This window comes from Microcebus murinus, chromosome 17 (genome assembly GCF_040939455.1).
Source record: "Microcebus murinus isolate Inina chromosome 17, M.murinus_Inina_mat1.0, whole genome shotgun sequence".
NCBI lineage: Eukaryota > Metazoa > Chordata > Mammalia > Primates > Cheirogaleidae > Microcebus > Microcebus murinus.
Window position 1 is genome coordinate 56134379 of NC_134120.1, and position 22382 is coordinate 56156760.

At 37.6% G+C, this 22382-nt stretch overlaps 1 protein-coding gene across 2 annotated transcripts in view; it reads right to left on the bottom strand.

Annotated features, from left to right (window-relative positions):
• The window catches only part of PIEZO2 (piezo type mechanosensitive ion channel component 2), a 449399-nt gene that overhangs the window by 47491 nt on the left and 379526 nt on the right, over nucleotides 1-22382 (bottom strand). The window contains exons 32-37 of one of the 2 annotated variants that reach the window (XM_075993690.1): nucleotides 18337-18443; nucleotides 16367-16465; nucleotides 12849-12963; nucleotides 7086-7145; nucleotides 1544-1710; nucleotides 730-896 (exon numbers count right to left, since the gene is read on the bottom strand). In XM_075993690.1, coding sequence (XP_075849805.1) covers nucleotides 730-896; nucleotides 1544-1710; nucleotides 7086-7145; nucleotides 12849-12963; nucleotides 16367-16465; nucleotides 18337-18443 — 715 coding nt within the window. The remainder of the gene's footprint in view (nucleotides 1-729; nucleotides 897-1543; nucleotides 1711-7085; nucleotides 7146-12848; nucleotides 12964-16366; nucleotides 16466-18336; nucleotides 18444-22382) is intronic. The other variant, XM_012746201.2, reaches the window with a different exon arrangement.

Consider the following 22382-nt stretch of genomic DNA (forward strand, 5'->3'; position numbering starts at 1 on the left):
TGGATCCTGGATCTGCTTTTATATACTTCCTAGCTGTGCAACTTTGGATATTTCTTAACCTCTCTGTAACTAATTTTGTCTTTGCAATGTAGGGTAATAACAACATGCAACATAGGGTCTTAAAGGATAAGATAAGGTAACCCATGTACAGCGTTTGGTGCTGGCCCATGGCGCATGCTCAATGCATGGCCACTATAGCATTGTGTCACTGCCCATCCTGCTGTGAAACAATGCATAGGGTCATAAAACTCAGAGAACATGGAAGGTAAAAGAATCTTTCTGGAATTTTTATTATGAACCTTAAAAAGTAACAGTTCTGAAAGGAAAAGATCAAGGATAGCAACAGGAGGAAGAAGATCCTAGTGTAGAAGATACTTTGTGGATCAGCTATTTCGAAAGGCACTAAAGATGCAACCCCTGACACAAACAGTAATTCTGGGATCAGAAGGGATCATTCTTACTTGCCTTCAGCTTGGAAATCTCTGTATTATGCCTATGAATTATATATGTATTTCTAATTGATCATTGATATCTGCTTTTATCTGGCTCAGGCTAGGTGAGGACAGCGTTCCTTAGGCTTTGCTGTGCAGAAGGAGATAGTCCAAAGAGGGTGGAACCCAGGCAAGTTTCTGATTAACTTTCACCTCGTACATTTGTTCCTCATATTTGATGACATCCACCTCATTTACCCTTGTCAAAAGCAAACCCATTGTTTAGAAAGTGAAATACCTGGAGATACTGTCATGTGAATCTAAACTATCCATCCTGTGGGCTGTCTGTGCACCTGAAGCAGCTCCAGGACGTTCGTCAATTGTGTCCAGTCCTGACTCTCTGGAAAGGTTCATGATGTGGTTCTGATAGTACATGTGGATGCTCTCCCGAGTTGGAACATTGCCCTAAGGAGAAGGAGACATTGCCACAGTTCTTATTGAGGTACTTGGCATTTCTCAATACAGACAACTCTCTGTGCACACACATACCTGGAAGAGGGATTAAAACCACACAAGTTGGAGACCGATGTTGACTCGTCTAATAAATGGTTCCCAATATTAATACGTAATTCTAAATAAGAAATCTCTTCTTATGTAGATAATTTTGCAAAATCATGGTGACATTTCCAGAAATGAAGTATTATTTTTAAATACAATCATAACCATATATGATTATCTTTTGCTGCTCTGCATACATCCTAATTTTTCTTATGAGAGATTTCAGATCAAACTTCCAGACTAAAGCTATAATCCTTTATAGGACAGTGCTAAGTCTGTATACCTGCAACTTTGGTGAGGGGAGGGGACAGAATACACAAAGTAGCCATTATCCCAGGACCATGTGTGTATCAGCATGCATGTGTGTATGGTTTTCGATTATTTTAATACTGAGCGTGGAATAGATTTAAATATATAGAAAGCAAAAGGGGTTATGCAATGACTGCCTGGAAAGAAAGGATTTTGTCCAATCCTACTTGGAGTTTTAGATAGTGATTCGTAAAGTCTTTTATTAATGTGGGAAGAAAGAAAAAGAATTATACCAACAGTGTTACCTTCTTAATTTCTCTGGTCAGCATGCATCTTTCAATTCTCAGAACTGTAGAGATATCAATATGCTCCCTTGAAATGGAGTTAAGCCAAGTGGTGAAACTGTCCACTGTTGCCAGAAAAAGGACCCAGGTAAATTTCAAAATATTAAATATCCTCTTGATGATATTATCTAGGAGGAAGAAAGCAACAAGATTTCAAAGGAACAAAATACCATTAATTCTGCTGTCATGTCGTGCAGTGGGGTTTCACCAAAGCCAGGCCTGGCATTTGCCTGTGTACCTACTGAGGAGTGGGGTGCCTGACTCAGCAAGCCGTGGAGGAAGCTCTCTGCAGGGCTGTGCACACAGGTGGGGCAGAACCCAGACCAAACTAGGAGAGAATTTGTAATCTTTGACCCAATATAAATCAGAAAGGGTCCATGTACAGTTGGCCCTTAAACAACACAAGTTTGAGCAGTGTGTTTCCATTTACATGCGGCTTTTTTTCAATAGAAGTTACCCTGAGTGTGCCTGCCTCTCCTGGCTCCCTTCCACCTCCTCCACTTCTTCTGCCTCTGCCACCCTGAGACAGCAAGGCCAGCCCTCTTCTTCCTCCCCCTCTCAGCCTACGGAGCATGAAGATGACAAGGATAAAAACCTTTATGATGATCCACTTGCCCTTAGTGAATAGTAAATACGTTCTTTCTTCCTCATGATTTTCTTGATAACATTTTCTTTTCTCCAGCTTTATTATAAGAATGCAGTATATAATACAAATAATCCACATAATATATGTTGATGTTGATTGACCATTTATGTTATCAGTAAGGATTCCAGTCAGTAGTAGGCTATTAATAGTTAAGATTTTGGGGAGTTAAAAGTTATACGTGGATTTTCAATTGTGTGTTGCAGTGGGGGGAAATGTCCCTAACTCCCCATGTGGTGCAGGGGCCAGCTGTAATAAGTTTGACTAAAAGTAGAGATTGCATTCAGAGATATGTCTGTTATTGACACAGGGATAGAAATAGTCCATATCCTGCCAACTGGATCCTTTAATAACTTTCTGCTGTTTTTTTTTTTTTTCTAAAGTAAGACTTGTTATTGGAAACAATTCTGTAGATTCAGTCAGACTTTGATGCTTCCCATTACATTTGCATTTCAATAAATTACCTTAAAGCTATTTTGTTAAGAGCTCAATGCACAGACTATATCTCCCTATGCCAGTGAACTGTCTTCATCACACCTCTTATACTGAGCTATGCTAACTACAGCATTCTGGGGATCACTCCTACCCAGTCAGCACAAGCCCTGACGTTCCTGAAGGATTTGGGTTCTCTTCCTTCACTGTGGCTGTGACTCAGCGAACCTGGGAGAGTTGCGGCATGGAGCTCAGCTCTGATCACCATCATGTGCATGGTAGGGACCCAGTGCAGCACACGCTTCTCTCCAGCACCCTCCTGGATTTAATCATGAGCTCCCAATCACTGAGAAAGGACTGAGGACTTTCCACAGCTGTGTGCTCACTTTTTAAAATATTATTTAGCTTTGAATAAAAGGAAATCCTATCATTGCAACATGATGAACATAGAGAATATTATGTTAAATTAATAAACCAAGCACAGAGACAAATACTGTATGATCTCACTTATATGTGGGCTCTAAAATGTCAAACTCAAAGAAGCAGAGAGTAGAATAGTGGTTACCAGGACTGGGGGGTGGGGTGGGCAGAGGGGAAAGAAATGGGAAGAAGTTTAGGCCGAAGGTACAAACTTGCAGTTATGTGGGATAAATAAGTCTAGAAATCTAATATGCAGCATATGGACTGTAGCTAATAACACAGTATAATATACTGGAAATTTGCTGGGACAGCAGACTGCTCTAACCACACACACACAAAAGTAACTAGGGAAGGTGATAGATGGGTCAATTTTTTTGAGTGTATTAGTTGTTTCACTATGTGTATATATATCAAAACAGCATATTGTATACCTTAGATATATGCAATTAAAAAATAATCAAAATAAAAGGGAAGATACCATAGTAACTGTTCTACACATTTGTGTAAGCCAATGGTTTCTCAGCTAGTATACAAGGAACACTTCAAGACATGACACCAAATTTCAATCAATGTAAAGTTTTTTACCTATCATTTAAAAAATTTAATTTTATTAACTATTTCAAACACTGCAATAAAGTGAATACTTAGTGAACATGATAATGACTTAAAAATTGCCTTACTGTTTATTTAAAATATTCACCAATACCAACATGAAAAGTAATTCATATTCTCTACCCTTACCCCACCTCAAAAAAAGAAAAAGAAAGAAAAAGAAAAACAGAAAACCAGATTCAAATGTCATAGTGAAATCTTAATAAATTTTTGATTAGTGATTATAGTTTAGAATTGTTATAGATTAAAATCATTAATATAGCACATAGAAAACAACTTGGTGGCATAAGCCTTTATGATCTAGAGCAGGGGCCGACAGACTTTTCTGCACAGGCCCGGCAGTGAGCATTTTTGGCTCTGCAGGCCACACTGTCTCTGCAGTAATTACTTGACTTTGCTGTTGGGGTGTGAAAGCAGCCTCAGACAATGAATGAATTGTCTATGAACGGTCATGTCCGGATTTCCAATAAAACTTTATGTATTGACACTGAAATTTGAATTTCATAATTTTCATATGTCATGAAATACTCCTCTTCTTTTGATTTTTTTCAATCATTAAAAAAATCATCCTTAGCTAACAAGCCATATAAAAACAGGTGGCAGGTCAGACTTGGCCCACGGGCTGTAGTTTGCTGATCCCTAATCTAAGGTAGTCGGATGTGGCCTCTGAATGGCTCATTCCTGCTCTCCACTAATCCTCTCTCTCCCCACTTTACATACCACAGTGGGAATGAGAGTCCGGCTTTGTAATGGGAAAAAAAATATTTTTCAACTGAGTGGCCTAGGAGGAAGGCAGAACTTCTTTCAGGTGAAGGTTTCTTTTTTTTTAAGAGACAGGGTCTCACATTGTTGCTCAGGCTGGAGTGCAGTGGTGTGGTTGTAGCTCACTGCAGCCTTGAATTCCCGGGCTCAAGTGATCCTCCCGCCTCAGCCTCTAGAGCAGTTGGGGCTAGAGGTGTGCTATCATGCCAGCTAATTTCTTTTCAAAAAGAAAAGCATCAGAGGGAAGTTTAGCTACAGAGTCCAGATGGGCCTGGCACCGTGTTTTCCCCCCAAAAAGACAGGGTCTTCTATTTATTCTTCCTCAAGAAGACACCCTAGGGCTGATTTTCAGCGGATGTGTTATCTTCCCCTCAAAGCCTCAGCTCGCAGCACGCACAGGATGGCCGGGACCGACAGGGGAGCCGACCTTGTTGGTGGGGCTGCCCGCACCTTTCCAGTCACCTCTGGGATAGCAGCTGTCACGATGGGGCAGATGAGAAGGGCTGCTCATTGTCTTTCCCGCTCCGCGACGACACGCACAGGTTGTGCAGATACGCTGCGCAGCCACGCCCGTCACTAGGGCTGATTTTCGGGGTGGGGCTTCTATTGCGCAAATGCTCAGAAACCCTGCTGGGGCTTATTTTATGGGTAGGTCTTATTTTCAGGGAAACATTAGAGACAAAGAGGAGTTGAATGGCTTTACCTAATAAAGTATCAGGAGTCCTGGAGATTGGCCGGTCCCTGGGGAGGGAAGTGGGTATTCTAGAAAAGGAGACGGGAGAATGATCTGGTGAGAGGGCCTCACGCTGCCCGGTGGCCAGCCAGGCCCCGAGGAATAGCAGGGGCCAGAACAGTGCCGTCTGGCGTTCTGTGTGATGGTGTTTCCTGCCCATGCTGTCATCATCCCTGCCAGCCCCCGGACTTCTGTAGAACTGTGTCACTCCTAACAGTCCTAACTGTGTCACTCCTAACAGTCTTAATATGACGTGTCTTTGGGAAGTAAGGAGAAGAGAGTATCCTTGGTTGAGCAAAGAAGCACAAGAAGAGAACAGCTGCTGCTTGAAGAGGCACGAAGTGAGGTGCTGCTAACTCCACAGCAGAGCGGCTCCGAGCAAGAGCTGCCATGATCGCCTAACCCTCTCTATCCCTGCTCCCGTCATACAAAGCTTGAGCAGGTATGCATTTCTCCAACTAGTGTGGAGAGAACCTCTAGCTGTTTTGTGTTTTGCTTCCCACTTATGTGAACCCTGGAGGCTGAAGGACTTGGGGTTACACCCATTAATACACTTCAGCAGCTCCTTATATTTTTGACAACTTATTTTTTCTCATATTCACAATTATTTTCTCAGAAGTGGTGAAGATAAACATCATTATTTCATAGTTTTGCTATGGTAGAGTGATAATGAAGCTGAAATTGCTGCACTGGGGACATAAACAGCATGCAATTTATTAACTTGGATGATCACAAACTAATATGGAAAATTAGGATTTGAATTTTGACTTTATGCAACCATAGGAGTAGTAGGGCATAATGGTTAAGAGCACAGACTCTGAATTCATACTCCTTGGGTTCAAATCCCAACTCTTAATGGATGTATACACTTGGAAAAGTTAGTTAATCTCTTTCTGTCTCAGTTCCCATATTTGATAAATGGGGAAGAGGGTTTTTGAGGGGGTTAAACAAGTTAATATGCCTAATGCTCTTGGAAAAGTGCCTGGCAAACAAAATGTGTGATCTGAAGTGTTGGCTACTGTTATTGTTTGAAGCTTTGCAGCAGTAGTAGAATATACAGCTCCACATATATGTGTGTCTAGTTATCTGGAAATGGAAGTCAGGTTTGAGCAGTGGTGTTGCAGAGGGCAGTAGACGGCCTTCAGTAAGTCTCATTTCATGCCAGCAGATGGCATTCTCGGGAGCATTTGCATCCGGAGTCCAAGAGGCCCCATGTCCAGGAATTCCAAAGCAGGATATGGTGGAAAATGGCATGTTTACAGAACTATAGAGGCATTGAGTTAATTTCACAGGGAGGCTTTTGTTTTGCCTTTTTTCCTTCTTGTATAAAGAAACCTTTCTCCAAATCACATACTGTAGGAAGAAGCCAAAGTAGCACCATGACTGAGCCAGGAGGTAAGAAGACAAATGTTCCATATCTGGCTCTGTCACTTAGTAGCTATAAAATCCTGAGCAAGTCACAAACTCAATGTGACTTGGTTTCCCCTTCCTAAAAAGAGGAGCTTAGCCCCGACATTCTCATTTCCCCAATTATACTTCCCATTTAACTCCTTTCTGTGTTCTTTAAAATTAATTGCCAATAGTTTTTGTGCATTCATTCTGAGGGCTTCCAATGGAATTCATTCCCTAAAACTCTCTTTCACAGATACTTGCATAAAGAAATCTACAAACCAATACTAATCCAACATTTCATCCAGCATAAAAGCCAGATCTGCTTTTTGGAGTCACTTTGCAATTTAGGAGTCACTTTGCAATAGAGATGAAATTCGAAGGGTCCCTGACATTTAATCATAGTCCATACTTTGATTTCATTATTTTTCAGGCAGCCTTCCATTATATACTATCTGGGCAGGCATCATTTTTAAAGTTCCTACAGCTCATATTTGTCTGTATTTTGTTACCTGGTCCATCAGATTTCTTTTTGACGCGTTCTTCCTCCTGGTCATTCCATTCCATGGCCCCTGCCAAATGTGTGCAATAAACATGAGTTATATTCATTTTAGGTAAATTAAATGCTAATATTACTCTTCTAGATTAAAATGGATTTTAAAATTAAATCTAGGACATTCTACCTATTGTAAGAGTTCCTGGGGAAAAGGTGTAAGAACTAACTCGTAGCTTTCAGATTCTCTTGACTACACTCCACAATCATGAGAGCCAAGGGTGCGTAAACCACACCCCACAGGCCAGGTCTGGCCTCCTGACTGGTGTCAGATGGCCTGTGAGTTCAGAATGGTTTCTATATCTTTAGTAGTTGAAAACAAGTAAAGGAGAATATTTTACACATGTGACGAGTATATGAAATTCAAATGTTAATGGAACAGAGCCACGCCCGTTTGTCTGTGTATCGTCCACAGCTGCTTTGCCCTGCAACGGCAGAGCTGAGTGGCATCTGAGACTTCATGGAAGGCACAGCTGAAGATACTTACTGCCAGGCCCTTTATAGGAGTCAGCAAACCTTGGGACAATGTTACCAATTTCAGTTTGTCATATATTAAAATAGCATCATAGGATTTCAGTTTAGTTTTTATCCTCTTATTAGTCTTTATCCTTTTAGCTTGACAATCAAGGCTAAGATTGTCAAAGTTAAAAAATAAAAGCACAGGATACCCAATTTGAATTTAAGGGAAACAGGAATTTTTTTTAGTATAAGTGTATTCCATGACATATGTCTAAATTATGCTTAAGCTAAACGTTATTTGTTGTTTATCTGAAAAATTCTAATTTAACTCAGCTTCTTTGTATTTTATTTGGTAACCCTATCTAAGGCCATTCATGATCGGACTCCAGCACATTTTCTCAAACTTATTTTCTACTACCCTCTTTTCTGCTGCTGTGCCAACTCTTGTCTTTACCAGTTAAGCTGACCTGCTCTTTACTTGTTATACATGGCCTTGCTTTCTTCTACCAGATTGTACAGAAAGCATTCCCTGGCATGCTTGGCTACAAGAACTCCTCTCTACCTCTGGTCCCACACTGTTATATCTATACATTTTTTAATGGAACTTTGCAGTTTCTATGTCATTAGGATTTTTTTTCCTTCTGTACTTGTCTTTCCTGCTGGTTAAGATAAGAATTCCAGACCCACTACTCATTGAATGGCTGTGTGACCTCAGGCAAGTTGCTTCATTCCCTGGGACCTTATCTTCTCATCTGTATAGCAAGGATAATAAAACACCCCTGGGCTGCTGTAAGGATCAAATGAGCTATTACAGTACATATAAAGCATTTACAACAGCACCTGTCACTTCGGAAGGACAGACTCTAAGTGCTTCATCAGGAAGAAAGCTAGAACAAATGATGCCTTGTACTAAGAACATGCTGAATAAATATTTATCAAAAGAATATCTTTAAGTTAATGCTGTCTTTGATTTGTAGGTAAACAGTGGTACCTCTGCACATGAAATAATTGTCATGACATCGACTAAAGGACAACTTCTTATAAATGGTCAAAACATTTTTGAAGAACAAATGTCTGAGAACAGCAAAAATAATTCTGGGGAAAAAGCAAAGTAGTGAGGGGAGTTCGCCTCACTAAATACTGAAACTAACTCTATGGTTACTGGACTCAATGGTATGTGGCTCTGGCCCAGAGTGTGACAATAGGAGAGCAGACCAGAATACAGAGTCAGAAGACATATCTGAGAACAAATGGGAGCCTAATATTTACAAAAGAAGATCTTAAAACAAATAGAAAAAGGAAGAATCACTTAGTAAACAGGGACAGCATAATTGTCTATTCATCTAAAAGTAAATAAATTAGATCTCTACTTTATAGAATGATAAAAAATTCAAGATGTGAAAAAATTAGTAGAAAATATAAGAAAACATTTGCATAATATTTGGGAGGAGAGACTTTCTTAAGCAAGATGGAAACCTAGAAACTGCAGGGAGAAATTTGGACCCAATTGACATGAGAAATAATCAAAAATTTCTTAGATAACATGTACTATAAATGAAATCAAAATATAAGCATTGAATTGAAAAAAAATATTTGTAACACATGAAAAAAGGATAATAAACCTAACATATAAACAGCCCTAATTGAAAAGGAAAGAACACAAAACCCAATAGAATGATGTAGAAAAATGATAAAAGTGTTTAAATCTTAGCCTTTGGAAGTACAAATTACCAACAAAATGTGAGAGAAAAATGCTCAGCTTTATTAGTTAGGAATTCAACCACATTCAAATGAAAATAAAAGCCCTTTGTCATCCTGCAGAAAGATAAATGATAAAAAGATCAGTAGTAGCCTGTTTTTTTGTTTGTTTGTTTTTGTTTTTGAGGTTAAAGGAAAATGGAGACTCCTGTAGTTTACACATAGGAGTGTAACTTACTGAAAGCTTTTGGGAAAATATCTATTAAAATAAAAAGAGGCACACCCTTTAACTCAGTAATCCCACTTTTGAGAATTCTTCTGTAGAAAGTGCACATTCTTTCTAACCTTTGCTATGTTATTTATTTATTTATTAAATAAAAACAGTCAAATGAAGCAGTAGGCATGGAAAAGGAACAAAGAAATTTGTAACTGGTTGTGATCAATTAGTTGTAAACACCACTGCACTGGGGCCAGCCTGCTGCTATGCATTTAAATACACACGCGAATACTACATACTAATTTTGTGCAAGGCTATTTATTATAGCATTGTTCATTATGGCAAATCTGGAAGCAATCTTTACGTCCATTAAGGATGGAATAGTTGAATGAATTATGTATCTCTGTACTATGGAATATTTTACAGTTATTAAAAAAGAATGATATGGTTTTATAAATACTTAATTAGAGAAATCTTCATGATATATTAATGAAAATATAAGAGTACTTTGTAGAGCATGAACTTATTTTTGAAAACAAAAACAAAGGTGAATATATGAGGGCCTACATGTACATAAACACATAAAAAAAGAGGTGAACATAAGTACAACATATGCTAGGGTTTGTTACCTTAAGAGGATAGGTTTTGAAGGGACTGGGTTGAGGCAGAACTTGTTACTGCTTGACTCTTTTCAGTAGGTGTGTATTAATTTTATGTTTCTAAAGTTCTAAACTAAAAATAAAATCCTAACCCTCCACCCCTCAACTGAATGGACCACCTTTTGGCCAAGAGGACTTCAGAAAAACCCTAATACTGAGTTTCTGGCCATGACAGAAGGGGAGGTCAGACATACCTTGTGACACCCCCTCCCTTTGGCAGTTTAGACAAAACTGAAAAACATTAATGTTAAAATAGAGATCATAAGACTGACCAAACAAGACTCTCTGTGGCAGTAAGATATAAAATTATAAATGAGACCTACAGTCATGCCAGGAAACAGTTAAGTCATAAATTGCAAGCCATAAAATCTAGTTAAATAGGTTTTCTTTTGCTGGCATAGTGTATCTCATGGCAGATAACAGACCCCCTTATCTTAAGCATTCCTTCCTACTGACTCCAAATTTTTAGACAAAGCTTAGCTTTCTCAATTACTAATTAAAGAATCTCTAAAGCCACCTATGACTCAAAATGCCCTGCCTTACTGGCGGAACTAATTTTTATCTGCCATGTATTGCTTTATGATTTTACCTGCAATTCCTGTCTCCCTAAAATGTATGAAACCAAACTGTAACCTGGTCATCTCAGGCACACTTTCTTAGTAACTCCTGAGATTTTGTCTCTCAGGCTGTGGTCACTCATATTTGGGTCAGAATAAAACTCTTTAAATTATTTTACAGAGTTTGGTTTTTCCATTAACAAAATAATAAAGTAAAACAAAGTTAAAGTTACCAGGGGGAATCAGGGAAGAAAGGTCGAAAAGAAGAAAGATATTGCAATTAGAGTTCCATGAGAAATTACATTTTCCATTTGTTTTTTAAATGCCTTTTTAACTTCACAAGGAATTTATGAATATATTTCCTTTGTAATGAACCAAAATATAATAGATAAAACTAAAGTTTTCTTCAATCATACCACTTAATCTCCACTCTTTCATAAAGCATCCACTGTTATTAATAAGCTAAGTATTCTTCCTGATCTTTCTTTTGCATTTATACATTATTATATGAACCCATTAAAAATGCAAAATACTGTCTTGAGGTACTTTGGTGTTCTTTGTCTTATGAGTGGTTTCATAATGTACACGCCATTTTGCAATGTGTTGTTTTTCACTTAACAATGTGTCACAAATTGTTCTCCATGGCAGTTCAAAGCTACCCATCTTGTTTTTAAATTACTGAATAATATTTTATGATATAATGGTAACATAATCTATTTGACTTTTTAAAATACAGACAGTTAGGATGCTTCCAAATTTTTGTTATTAACAAATACTGTCTGATGAATATTCTTAGACATGTGTGTTTGTGCACATGTGAAAGTATTGTTTCAGGTTAAGCCACACTCCTAGAAGTGGGATTGATCTGTAGTATGATATGTACATTTAAAGTTTTAACAGATATTACACATAGCTCTTCGAAATGGATCTACTACAGTACTTTATAAGACCACTCATGGGATGTGCAAGTATTTATCTTATGCCAGCTCCCAAACAGTAATATTATCAAATGCTTAGGTTACTGCCAGTCCAATAGCTAAAAAACACAGATTATAAAAATATTTAGTTTGTATTTCTTGTATTACTAGTGCAGTTGAGCACCTTTAAGCCACTTTTGTTTGCCTGTCTGTGAATTGTTTTTCATATCCTTTCATTTACTGGGTTGAATTTTTCTTTTATTGATTTTTAGGAGTTCTGAACATATCCAGAATACTAATCTTTAGGCTGATGTATAGATATAGATAAAATATATATAAAAACATTATTCCTAGCTGGGCACGCTGGCTCACGCCTGTAATCCTAGCACTCTTGGAGGCTGAGGTGGGCGGATCGCTCGAGGTCAAGAGTTCGAGACCAGCCTGAGCAAAAGTGAGTGAGACCCCATCTCTAGTAAAAATAGAAACAAATTAATTGGCCAACTAAAAATATACAGAAAAGAAATTAGCCGGGCATGGTGGTGCATGCCTGTAGTCCCAGCTACTCGGGAGGCTGAGGCAGGAGGATCGCTTGAGCCCAGGAGTTTGAGGTTGCTGTGAGCTAGGCTGACGCCACAGCACTCTAGCCCAGGCGACAGAGAGAGACTCTGTCTCAAAAAAACCAAAAAAACATTATTCCTATGTGTACCACTTGCACTTCAACTTTGTTGTTGGTGTTATTGTTGTTGTTGGATTTTAGAATATTTTTTCCCCTTAGAAGTGCATTTATGTCAGCTGTTTTCAAATATATTGGTATCATGTTGAATACAGTGTCGGTAGTCCCATTTTTGGTTTGTTGTAAGTATTGTTTCAGCATGCTTACCCTTTTTTCCTTGATCAAATTGCTGGTTTCATCTTTCTTACAAGTTTTTTCCAAGAACAGCTTTCAATTTAATGATCAGGTCTTGTCTTATATTTCTTTTTTATTACTTAGTATCTGCCTCAAAAAATCAGGCTTTTCCTTCTATTTTCTTTGGGTTAAGTTTGCATCTTTCTCCTTTTCCCACTTTAAAATATATATCTTAACTTAAACTCATGCTTTAATTTGTTCCACTTATCAGACAGAGCAGTTAAGGACAAATAAAACTCCTTGCGCTCTTTAGAATTTAAAATTTTATCCTCTGAAGCTTCTGTCCTGCCTCCCACTGCAAAACTCACCTTCCCCGGATCCTTTTTGCTTTCGTTTCTGCTCTTCTCTTGCAGACCTTTTTTTCTCTTTGCGTCTCTGTCGGAGTGCTGTTTTAGGATCAGTAATCCAGGCTTGATAAACAAACTAAAGGGAAAAAGTTCAATATATTTTCTGGTCTTTTAATGATTTGAAATTAAAAGAACAGAGACCTACACACCAAACTTTCCTGACTTTTGAAAATAAATCTTTCTCCCAACACAAGCCAACCCTGTGCTATTTTCATTACCATGAAATAAAATATGAAAACAGATGTTGTAGGAATATATTTCACTTGGTATCACAGATATCATCAGATAAACTTTGGGTTTACCATACAAACCATGCTTCTCCCAAATCCTGAAATACTCCCGCCATTTTTGATATTTAGTTACTGATTCTTTTGCACTACACACAAGAGGAATGAGCTAGAAGCCTCACTAATTATTAGTTTCTTCCACCACAAATAAACTTTGAATCAAATGCAAAACAACATCTTTAATAGTCTTATTTACTTTGAGAAAATAGTTTTGTGTATTCAATACTCTCCCTTGTGAGTAACAGCTATTACCAGCAACTTGAGGAAGGAATTTGTAGACTGATTAGTATTTTGAGAGAAAAAATAACATGATATTAAGGTTAAGGCATTATTCCAGAATAGTATGGAAGGAAGACTATGGTGCTTTTTGTCATTTTCATTCAAGAGCTGAAAATAGTTGCATTAATATTTTACAACTGATAAACAGGAGAGAGTAATTTTGAATAGCCCACCTACCCAAAGTCACCCAAATCATGCAAAAAACCCAAAAAGACAACCTCAATATACAAAGTCAGCCATCCAGAGTCAGGAAGCCAAGCAGGCATGCTCCTCATGCACCACGGACACACCTGGGTCTCAGGGAAGCTGGATTTTCCATTATGATGATTAAGTGAAATAAATGCTTTCTGGGGGCTCTTGTAAACCCAGATATTTTCATTTTATTCTGTATTATTTTCAGATTTCTGAAACCTTTGAAAAACATAGCATAAGCAAACCAATGGCACTGTGATGTCGGTAAAAATGAAGAGGGTTCGATTTTTCCTTATGTGGAAATGTAAGGGTCACAGGTTTCTAAGAAAAAAACGTTTTGTTCTTTTTCACTGGTAGAAATTTGAATTTTATGGGCAATTAACACAAATGCAACATCTGTATATTTCTGAATAACAAATCCAGGAGGTAAAAAAAATTATTCTATTTTATGCCAAAAACTGATTTTAAACAATGAGAAGATGAACTGGAATTTGAAGGAGAAGGACTGAATATAGGAATTTATGGTAGATGTTTATTGAGCACGTTAACTGGGAATTTTATCAACAATATCTCTGAGGTTTAGTATATTAATACAACAACTTGTTTCAGCACAATACTGGTTTAAAAGAATCTGAACTAAGAAATGTAAGAAATTTTCAGGTTTAAGAGCAACAGATGGTGATATATTTCTTTTTTTAAAAGTGTCATTACAATATTGCTTTTAGATATGGAAGAATCCCAAAAATAGAAAAATAAAAATTAATTCAGAATTTGTGAATGTAACAGGCACACAAATTTGAGGAATTCTTTTGCTCTGAAGAAAAAAGAAAACTGGGAGGAATAAGGAGAGAGGAAAGGGGGAGTTAAGGGTGGAATTGAAGACGTCTTGTGGAAAGGGTGGGCACCCTTAACATGCTGACATGTCACAGGGGCTCTCCTGGTTCTACAGCAGCCCCATGTGAGGAAGGCTATCAGCACTGCCCCCCTGAGAAGAGAATTTAGATAATGCATATGAGGGGACACCAGGGTGAGGAGGGAACCATCCGGTAATTCCTTATTTTGTAGGTAAATTATCTTAACACTGATGTTTTGAAATACAAACATTTTATAGTTCTGGGAACATTTGTTTGATAGAGGTCAGTTTTGCTGGATCTGACTATTTTTTAAAAATGTTGATAATAAAGGAAAAGGAGGAATTGTCCCAATCCCTGCTGAGTCAAAAAATGGAAGATTCTTACTGAACTTCTCAATTCTTACTTTGTCGCTGTAACTTTCATCCCCTTGATGGGTGTCTCTGGGGAATCAGACACCGGCACCACTGACCACAAGTAGAAAAACACATAGCAAAGTGCACAAATGACATTTGGGTTCTCCAAATGAGCTACTGCTGCTAGCACGTGTTCCTGACTTTATCTTCAATTTTATCATATATATTAGAGGAAAATGGGATTCAGTTTACTAAAAAATTACTATGCAAAAATGCATTTAATCTTTGCAACAGGGAAAAAAAATGAAGAGGAGATCTTTAATTGAAATTGGCAAAGTTTCATAATCTGTCCTTTAATTCAGGTGATCCAGTACCTTCTTTTTACTGTCTGTAACAAAATGATTTTCTTTAAACAGTAAGATGGGGAATAGTTACATTGTAATCTTTCATTTAAATAAATTCTTAAATGTGAATTGAGAGGGTCATATGGTATTCACATAAGAGAAAAAATAAAAGAATCTTAGAGAGACAGCAATGGTAAATATGAAACAAAACCCAGGATCCTGGCATTTTAATAATGAAAGGAACCTGGAGGTCTGGACTTTGCTACTCAAGGTAGATTAGCAGCTGTGCTTCCCCCGGGACCTTGGGAGAATTGTGGAATTTCTGGTGCCACAGAACCTGCTGAATCAGAATCTGCATTTAAACAACACCCCCAGGTGAAATTCAAGAAGCACTGGTCTCTGTCACCATCCAAACTATTTGCTCAATACTTCAAAGACATAAAGACCAAAAAGTTTTAAGGGCCGGCCCCTGGCTGAGTTTTCAGGAGAAAGAGCTTTCTATAAAATACAAGAATAGTAATTCGTTATTTATGGGTTTCCATAATTAAGTGACTGTAGCATAGGTAGCTGAATAACTGCGATTGGGCATTAGCTTAATCAACAAATAATTTTTTAACAATTTACTCAAAAGCACCATTATGGATCCCGTGAGAGGCTACCAGACTAGACTGTACTTGGCAGCACAGCCTGCAGAGGAGGTAGCTGTGCTGAATTCAGAAACTGGAAGGCAGAGACTAACAGGGACCCAAAAAGGAGATGGAGCAAAAGGAGTCTTGTCTTTGCTTATCCAGAATTTGACCAGCTTTCTGAGAGGAATGATCATACTTTTACTCATTATAACTGATGCATGCAACCAGATGTGACCCTTTTGAAATGAGATGTGACTTAGGCAAAACTATGAGGACAGAAAGTATATACATATCTGCATTTTCTCTTTCTATTTTTGGATAGTCTTTCCTGTCAGCTTAAAAAAAAGAATCAAATAATAAGAATTTTGCCTTGTAGGAACTCTTTTTGGAAAACTTGTCATAATATCTTACATTCTTATGATCCCTTCCTGGTACAATCTATAGAACCGAGAAAATGCAGAGAAAGGGCATGGGGATATGTTTGTCTAAAGTTCTACAGAGCAGAGAGTCACACACTACACGTCAGTAAAACATCAAATACCTTTGCAGCTCTGATTAAATACTGAAGAATAGTTTTGGGAAGTTTAATGACAGACTTTGGCAAGGCTAAAATGGCTGATGCAAATTTCCCAATAGCTCTCTACAAAGAAGGACAAAGCAAGAATAATTAGTAGAAAAAAACCAAAAACTAGTAATTTTATATATGACGTCAGTATGAGTTTGTCTCTACAATTACATTAACTATGTTAAAATGTGCCAGTCACTGGAGCTAGAGTAAAATGTGCTCTGCTTGTAAGTTAGGAATAAAGAAAATAGTGAATCGTTGCATGTAATCCACCCAACATGGTGAAGACGGTCATGTTCTCTCCTTTGCTGCATGAGGAGTAGTTAGAATAAAACTCATTAGAATAAAAATAAACAAGTTAAGTCATTAGTATTTGACAAGCCAGCTGCATACATGCACACAAACACAGTCATCAAGAAACATACACCGAGAGCAACTGGGGCCAGTAAGGAAGCAATCAGACCAAGGTATCTCCATGAATAATTTCGTTCTTCAGTGTCATTGGGAAGACAGGGATGGATGGAACCTGTCCTCTTGAGAAAGCCTGGCCGACAATGGCCTTATCACAGCACATGATGTGGCCTGATGGATATCATTCTACACACCTACTAGGATAACAATGGAAAATAACTGCACCATTTAGGTGGTTCACTGGTAAAAGAAGCGTATGCCAAGTTTTTATCCCATGCATAACATCCTCTGTGCCTCATCTTTAATAAGTATTGATTACACGTTTGCTGGATAGACTGTATTAGCCTGGTGAGCTACAGCTGAGAATGAGATGGAAGGTTCTGAAACAGGAAGGTAGTGAAGCTGAAAAAAGCCAGAACTGTGCCGGATATCCTAATTATTACTTCAACACATTCTCAAATCTTTAGCAATACAAATGAACTGATTTTCAAAATTTGAGGCAACATTTAAATGATTATTTCTTCAAAATTGAGCAAGTATTTTATTTTCATGATCAACTATTTCATGTATCAAAATAGAAGTGCACTCAAGCAATCCAAAGCAATGCGAGAGAAAGCTTTTTTATCTCCTACTTACAACTAAAAAATGAAGTTTACCCAATGAAGCTTTAGTTTTTGTTTATAGCATCTGTGAACTAAAATAAAATCTTAAGCCCTCTAGCGCACTGAATGGACCTCCTCTTGGCCAAGGGAACCCCAGAAAAACTTAAAGCTGAGTTGCCGGCATGAAAACGGAGATCAAACATACCTCATATCACGCCCCTTCCCTTTTAGAGTTACTCTTTGTAACAATAAGATACTAACTCATTAACAGCACATAAGGCTATGTGAAGATGAAGCTTAAACCATATCTGCAGACCATCAATTTACTTATCAGATCACTGGAGTTTCAGCAAATGTCCCGTGGCTTGTCTCAGATGAACAGATATCCTTAACTTAAAACATTGCAAGCCTCTAGACAAAGCTTCATTTCTTTAACCAATTACAAATCAAAGAATCTTTAAACCCACCTATACCTGTAAACCACCTTCCTCCCCTTCAAGATGTCCTGCCTTTTCGGACCAAACCAATATATACCTTCCATGTATTGGTTTATTATTTCATGTGTAATTCCAGTCTCCATCAATGTATAAAACCAAGCTGTAACCTGGCTGCCTTGGGCATATTTTCTCAAGACCTCTTGAGACCATGTGGTCCAGACCATGGTCACACACATTCAGCTCAAACTAAACTTCAAATTATCTTACAGAGATAATTTTTTTTTCCATTAACCCATCAGAAAATGTTGGCATTGCTGACAGTGAGCAGCATTATAGTTTAATTTGAAATAAACAGTCTCAGATGTAAATCACAAGCTTCTAGGGGCTCTGACATATGAATATGGCAGAAGAAGTCTAGGCTTGCAATCAAGGTCTATCAGTAAGAGAAGTTCTTTCAACTAGCAAAGGACATGACATTCTCCAATCCCATAATTACCTGGAATGCTGACCTTCGTGGGGGTTCTTCATCTTCCTTCTTTAATTCTTCCTCTTCCTCCTCTTCACTATCCGTTTCAAACAAATAATAATCTCCACTCCTGACCACTAAGCAAAACAAAATATTTACTTATTGCTTGAAAGAGATATGAGATAACTGGGGGCTTATTAATGAAACGCCCCCTAAAGATATACAAATTGTCCATAAAAGGACCACAGCAAGAGATGTTGGCAGGGAGGAAAAGACAGATGAACAGAACTCATCTTGGGCTGACGCTAAGCTGTGTTGGCATGATTGGGTCCACAGAGTATGAGACCTTGTCTGTGCCGTTTAAGGGAATTGGCCACTACAGGGTTGACCTGTATTTTCTCCCTTTATTATTGTAAATTTTACATAGATGAATCAGATCAACTCTGCAGACACCTGTTTTGTTACCAAGATGACCAAAATAACTGAAACTATTATTTCACAATTCAGAAATTTTGGTCCTTTAGACAAGGCTAAAGTGAAGTGGGGGATCTGGCATTGTCTAAATAGGCCCCGACCACTGCGATAAGCCAGTCAGGAGTATTCAGGACCCAGGTCAGTGTCACCATCCTTCCACTTCACTTTATACTGTGCAGACCTGGCTTCTCCACATGTAACACGAGGGACAAAACATACATGGCAAGACATTTGATAGAGTTTGAAACACACACACACACACACACACACACACACACACACACACACACTAACACACATTGGCATAAGGAGGAAATGGGCAGGTAACATTAAAAACAAAACAATACTAAATACAACGCTCTCGCTGCTTCTACATGTAGTAGCCCTGGGACAGACTGAAAACGGCAGACATGGTCCATATGGTTTAGCACTATTAGGCTTCTGGTCAACAAAGAACTCCTCTGTTGCTTACCAAAATTTGAGGAGAACTATACTGACCATAAGACACCAAGTACAAACAGTATGGATGGTCTTTGCCTTGTCTGATACTTTCCTTGCAAGAACGTAATACCTGTGTCAAGAAGTGGGAGCAGAGAAAACTAAAATGTCCAGAGATTTGGAGACACTTAAGAAATTAAATCTTCATCAGTTTGATAATTATTATAAGTCTATTAGAGAAAAGAGACCCAGCATATACATTTCTGATGCTACATGAAATGTACCATCATTGTAGGAAAACATATTTGTATTTTCAAATTATATTTAGGTTTTTCAAATGCTGAGGCATCTTTTAGATGATTTATCTTGATGTCTTAAGTTATCTTTTGGACTTATACATTGTAAGGTAATGGAAAACCTTGGCTTGTTTAAAACTAGTTGCTTGAATATCACAAAACATGGTCAAAAGTGAAGTAATTTTGCCCGTGATTTCAGACGAATCTGAAGCCTCCATTCATGAAGATACAGAGTGGATGAATTGGGCCTTATATCCTTGAACAGAAGCACTATAATTTGTTATTTTTATTTTGAACAAAGAACCAGGCCCAGAGTACTGGGTCTAGGCCTGAGGAAATAAATGCAATATAACATAAGGTAAGAATAAGCAAGAACAAACCAAAGTTACAGCATTACATTTGACAGTGAGGAGGACCATTAAAGTAATGCCTTCACGTAAGCTGAGAGATTTGCGGGAAAGTTACATGGACTCTACGTCACATGGCCACTTGGGTAAAACACAGAGTATTGTAAGATTGAGCATTTTACCCTCATTATAGGTACTAAAATCAACCATAGCTTAAATTGTATTCAATCATACCTTCTATAACTTTTATTCATATGGATGAGCCCAAACTGTTTTCATATCAAGCAGTTATAACATTGATTTTATCATTAGAAACTTCATTAATTTTTATGTGACCAAGTGAAATTAACTCAACAAAAAAGTCTCCTATTTTTTTATAAAATGTTATTGAAACAAAACTAGGAAAACAACAGAGAATACTTACATTAATGCTATCTGCTAATAGTAAGGAGAAAAGCTCTTACACGTGTTTGTTAGCTCAGATGGAGACCCTGCCTCCAGCCTGTGTGCATGTTGTTGATGCAATTGTTGAGTTACTGAGTACAAAATAAACTTTTAAAATCCATCGCTTGTACCTCAGAACTTGGCTCTTTATTTCAGATATTCATCAATAAACTGAGACTTGGTATTGATTTAGGCAGTACTGAATTGGTATCGAGACATACAACACTGGCATAGAAGGTATCATTGAACAGCAATAATGCAACCCTATGTGTGTACATAGGTATGGAAGTAGGAGATTTGTCACCCATAGACTATGCTAAGATCTTCACTGCTTACCAAACATAGCAATAACTTTGCAACATTTTTATATTGTCAATAGATTTACACATGAGTATTGCAACTACACTTATCCTTATACTCAGCATTTCTAAGAAATATCTATTTTAAAGCCCAGGAACTCAAGAGATCAAAATAAGGGCTTTTAATAAAGCACTTCCAGATCTAAAGACAAGTTCTGGAACTCATCGCAGACTAAAGAATAAAACATACATTCTTTCCCTTTCATTCTTCACAAGCTTGTAAAAAGAAATATGTTTTGCAGAAAATATTTAACACCATAGTCAGAATATGATTCCAAACTATGAATTACACACATTCCTGCATTATTGCATCATAAGGTATTGTAACAAGGCACATTTAGTTTAATACCCATCTTCCAAAACTTGATATAATGAGGGTGAAATGAATCAGAAAATCTAAAGTCAAAAACCTTCATAGAAAGTTCTTTAAATTATTACCAACTTGTAAGATGATTATCAAAGACCATATCCAATTCCTTCAAAAATGCAATGTTTAGATGAGAAAAGGAAAGACAACCACATTGATTTCAATGGGAATTTACCCCAGGTGAAGTGACAAAACATTCAATATGACACCATTTTGAAATGGCTAGGTCTCTCTAAACTAGCAAAGGCCCTTTAGAAACAGAAAGATAGGCACAGTTTTCTTGTGACTTGATAGAAATAGGCATCTAGTGCACTACATTATCAGATTGTTAGCACAACTAACATGCCCGGGGCAGTAAATAGAAGAGTCACATTGGATTTCAACCAGAATCTTTGTCTTTTGAACTGGGCAGTATGTTAAATAACATTCTTTATAACTCGTGTTTTTATTTTTTTTTTTATTTTTTTGCCATAATCCTGAAATTCAATACTTGGGATTAAATTTAATTACATCCAGATATACTGAGCAAATTTCAAATGTTGCGTCATTAAACTAGCTTGCTGATATTAGGAAATTATTTTTTTGGGTGAGAGGGACCAATACCATATATATGTAAAACTAAGAATTGGGTATGGGAAAAAGTTCTGATTTATTTGATTTTCTATTTATGTGATTTTAAATATCATCTTAGTAGAGTCCCTCCTACCACTGCATGACATTATGTATCTTACAGATGGATGTTCCTTGTCTGATTGAGTTCGCTATAGGTATGGAAACACAGTATAAGATTAAAAAAACTAAAGACATTACAGGGTAATTTGCAAAATAATAATTATTCAATGTTCTAACAAATTTAAGAAGGACTAGATTGAAACAGGTCCTTCTATTATAATGCCATTGGCCCATCATGACATTTCCTTTGCTAAGCAGAACAAATACAGCCACTGAGTTCCATAATTCCTCATTCATTTTTATGATCAGGAAGGAAATACACTATATTCTATGTGGCTATCAATATCTGCTTTTCAAAAATGTCTGACTTTTGCTGTTAATTGGTCATCTCTGAGCAGCAGGTGGCTCTGAGGCTGTGTCACTTGCAGGGCATTGGGATCTGGAGTGGAGTTTTAGGGGCTTTTTGAAATGGGGGAGGAAGCAAAGAGAAAATAAATGCATTTTAAGTTATCTCTCATCTTTATATTTAATACATTGCCAAAAATCCTTAAATGCAAATAAAATCAAAGCTGTGGGATGAAGGGAAGGGAGTCTCACTGGCATCCATGCCCAGAGCCTTCCAAAGAGGGTCACTAACACTGTGATCATAACAATCACCCTTAAATCTGTGTCCAGTGGG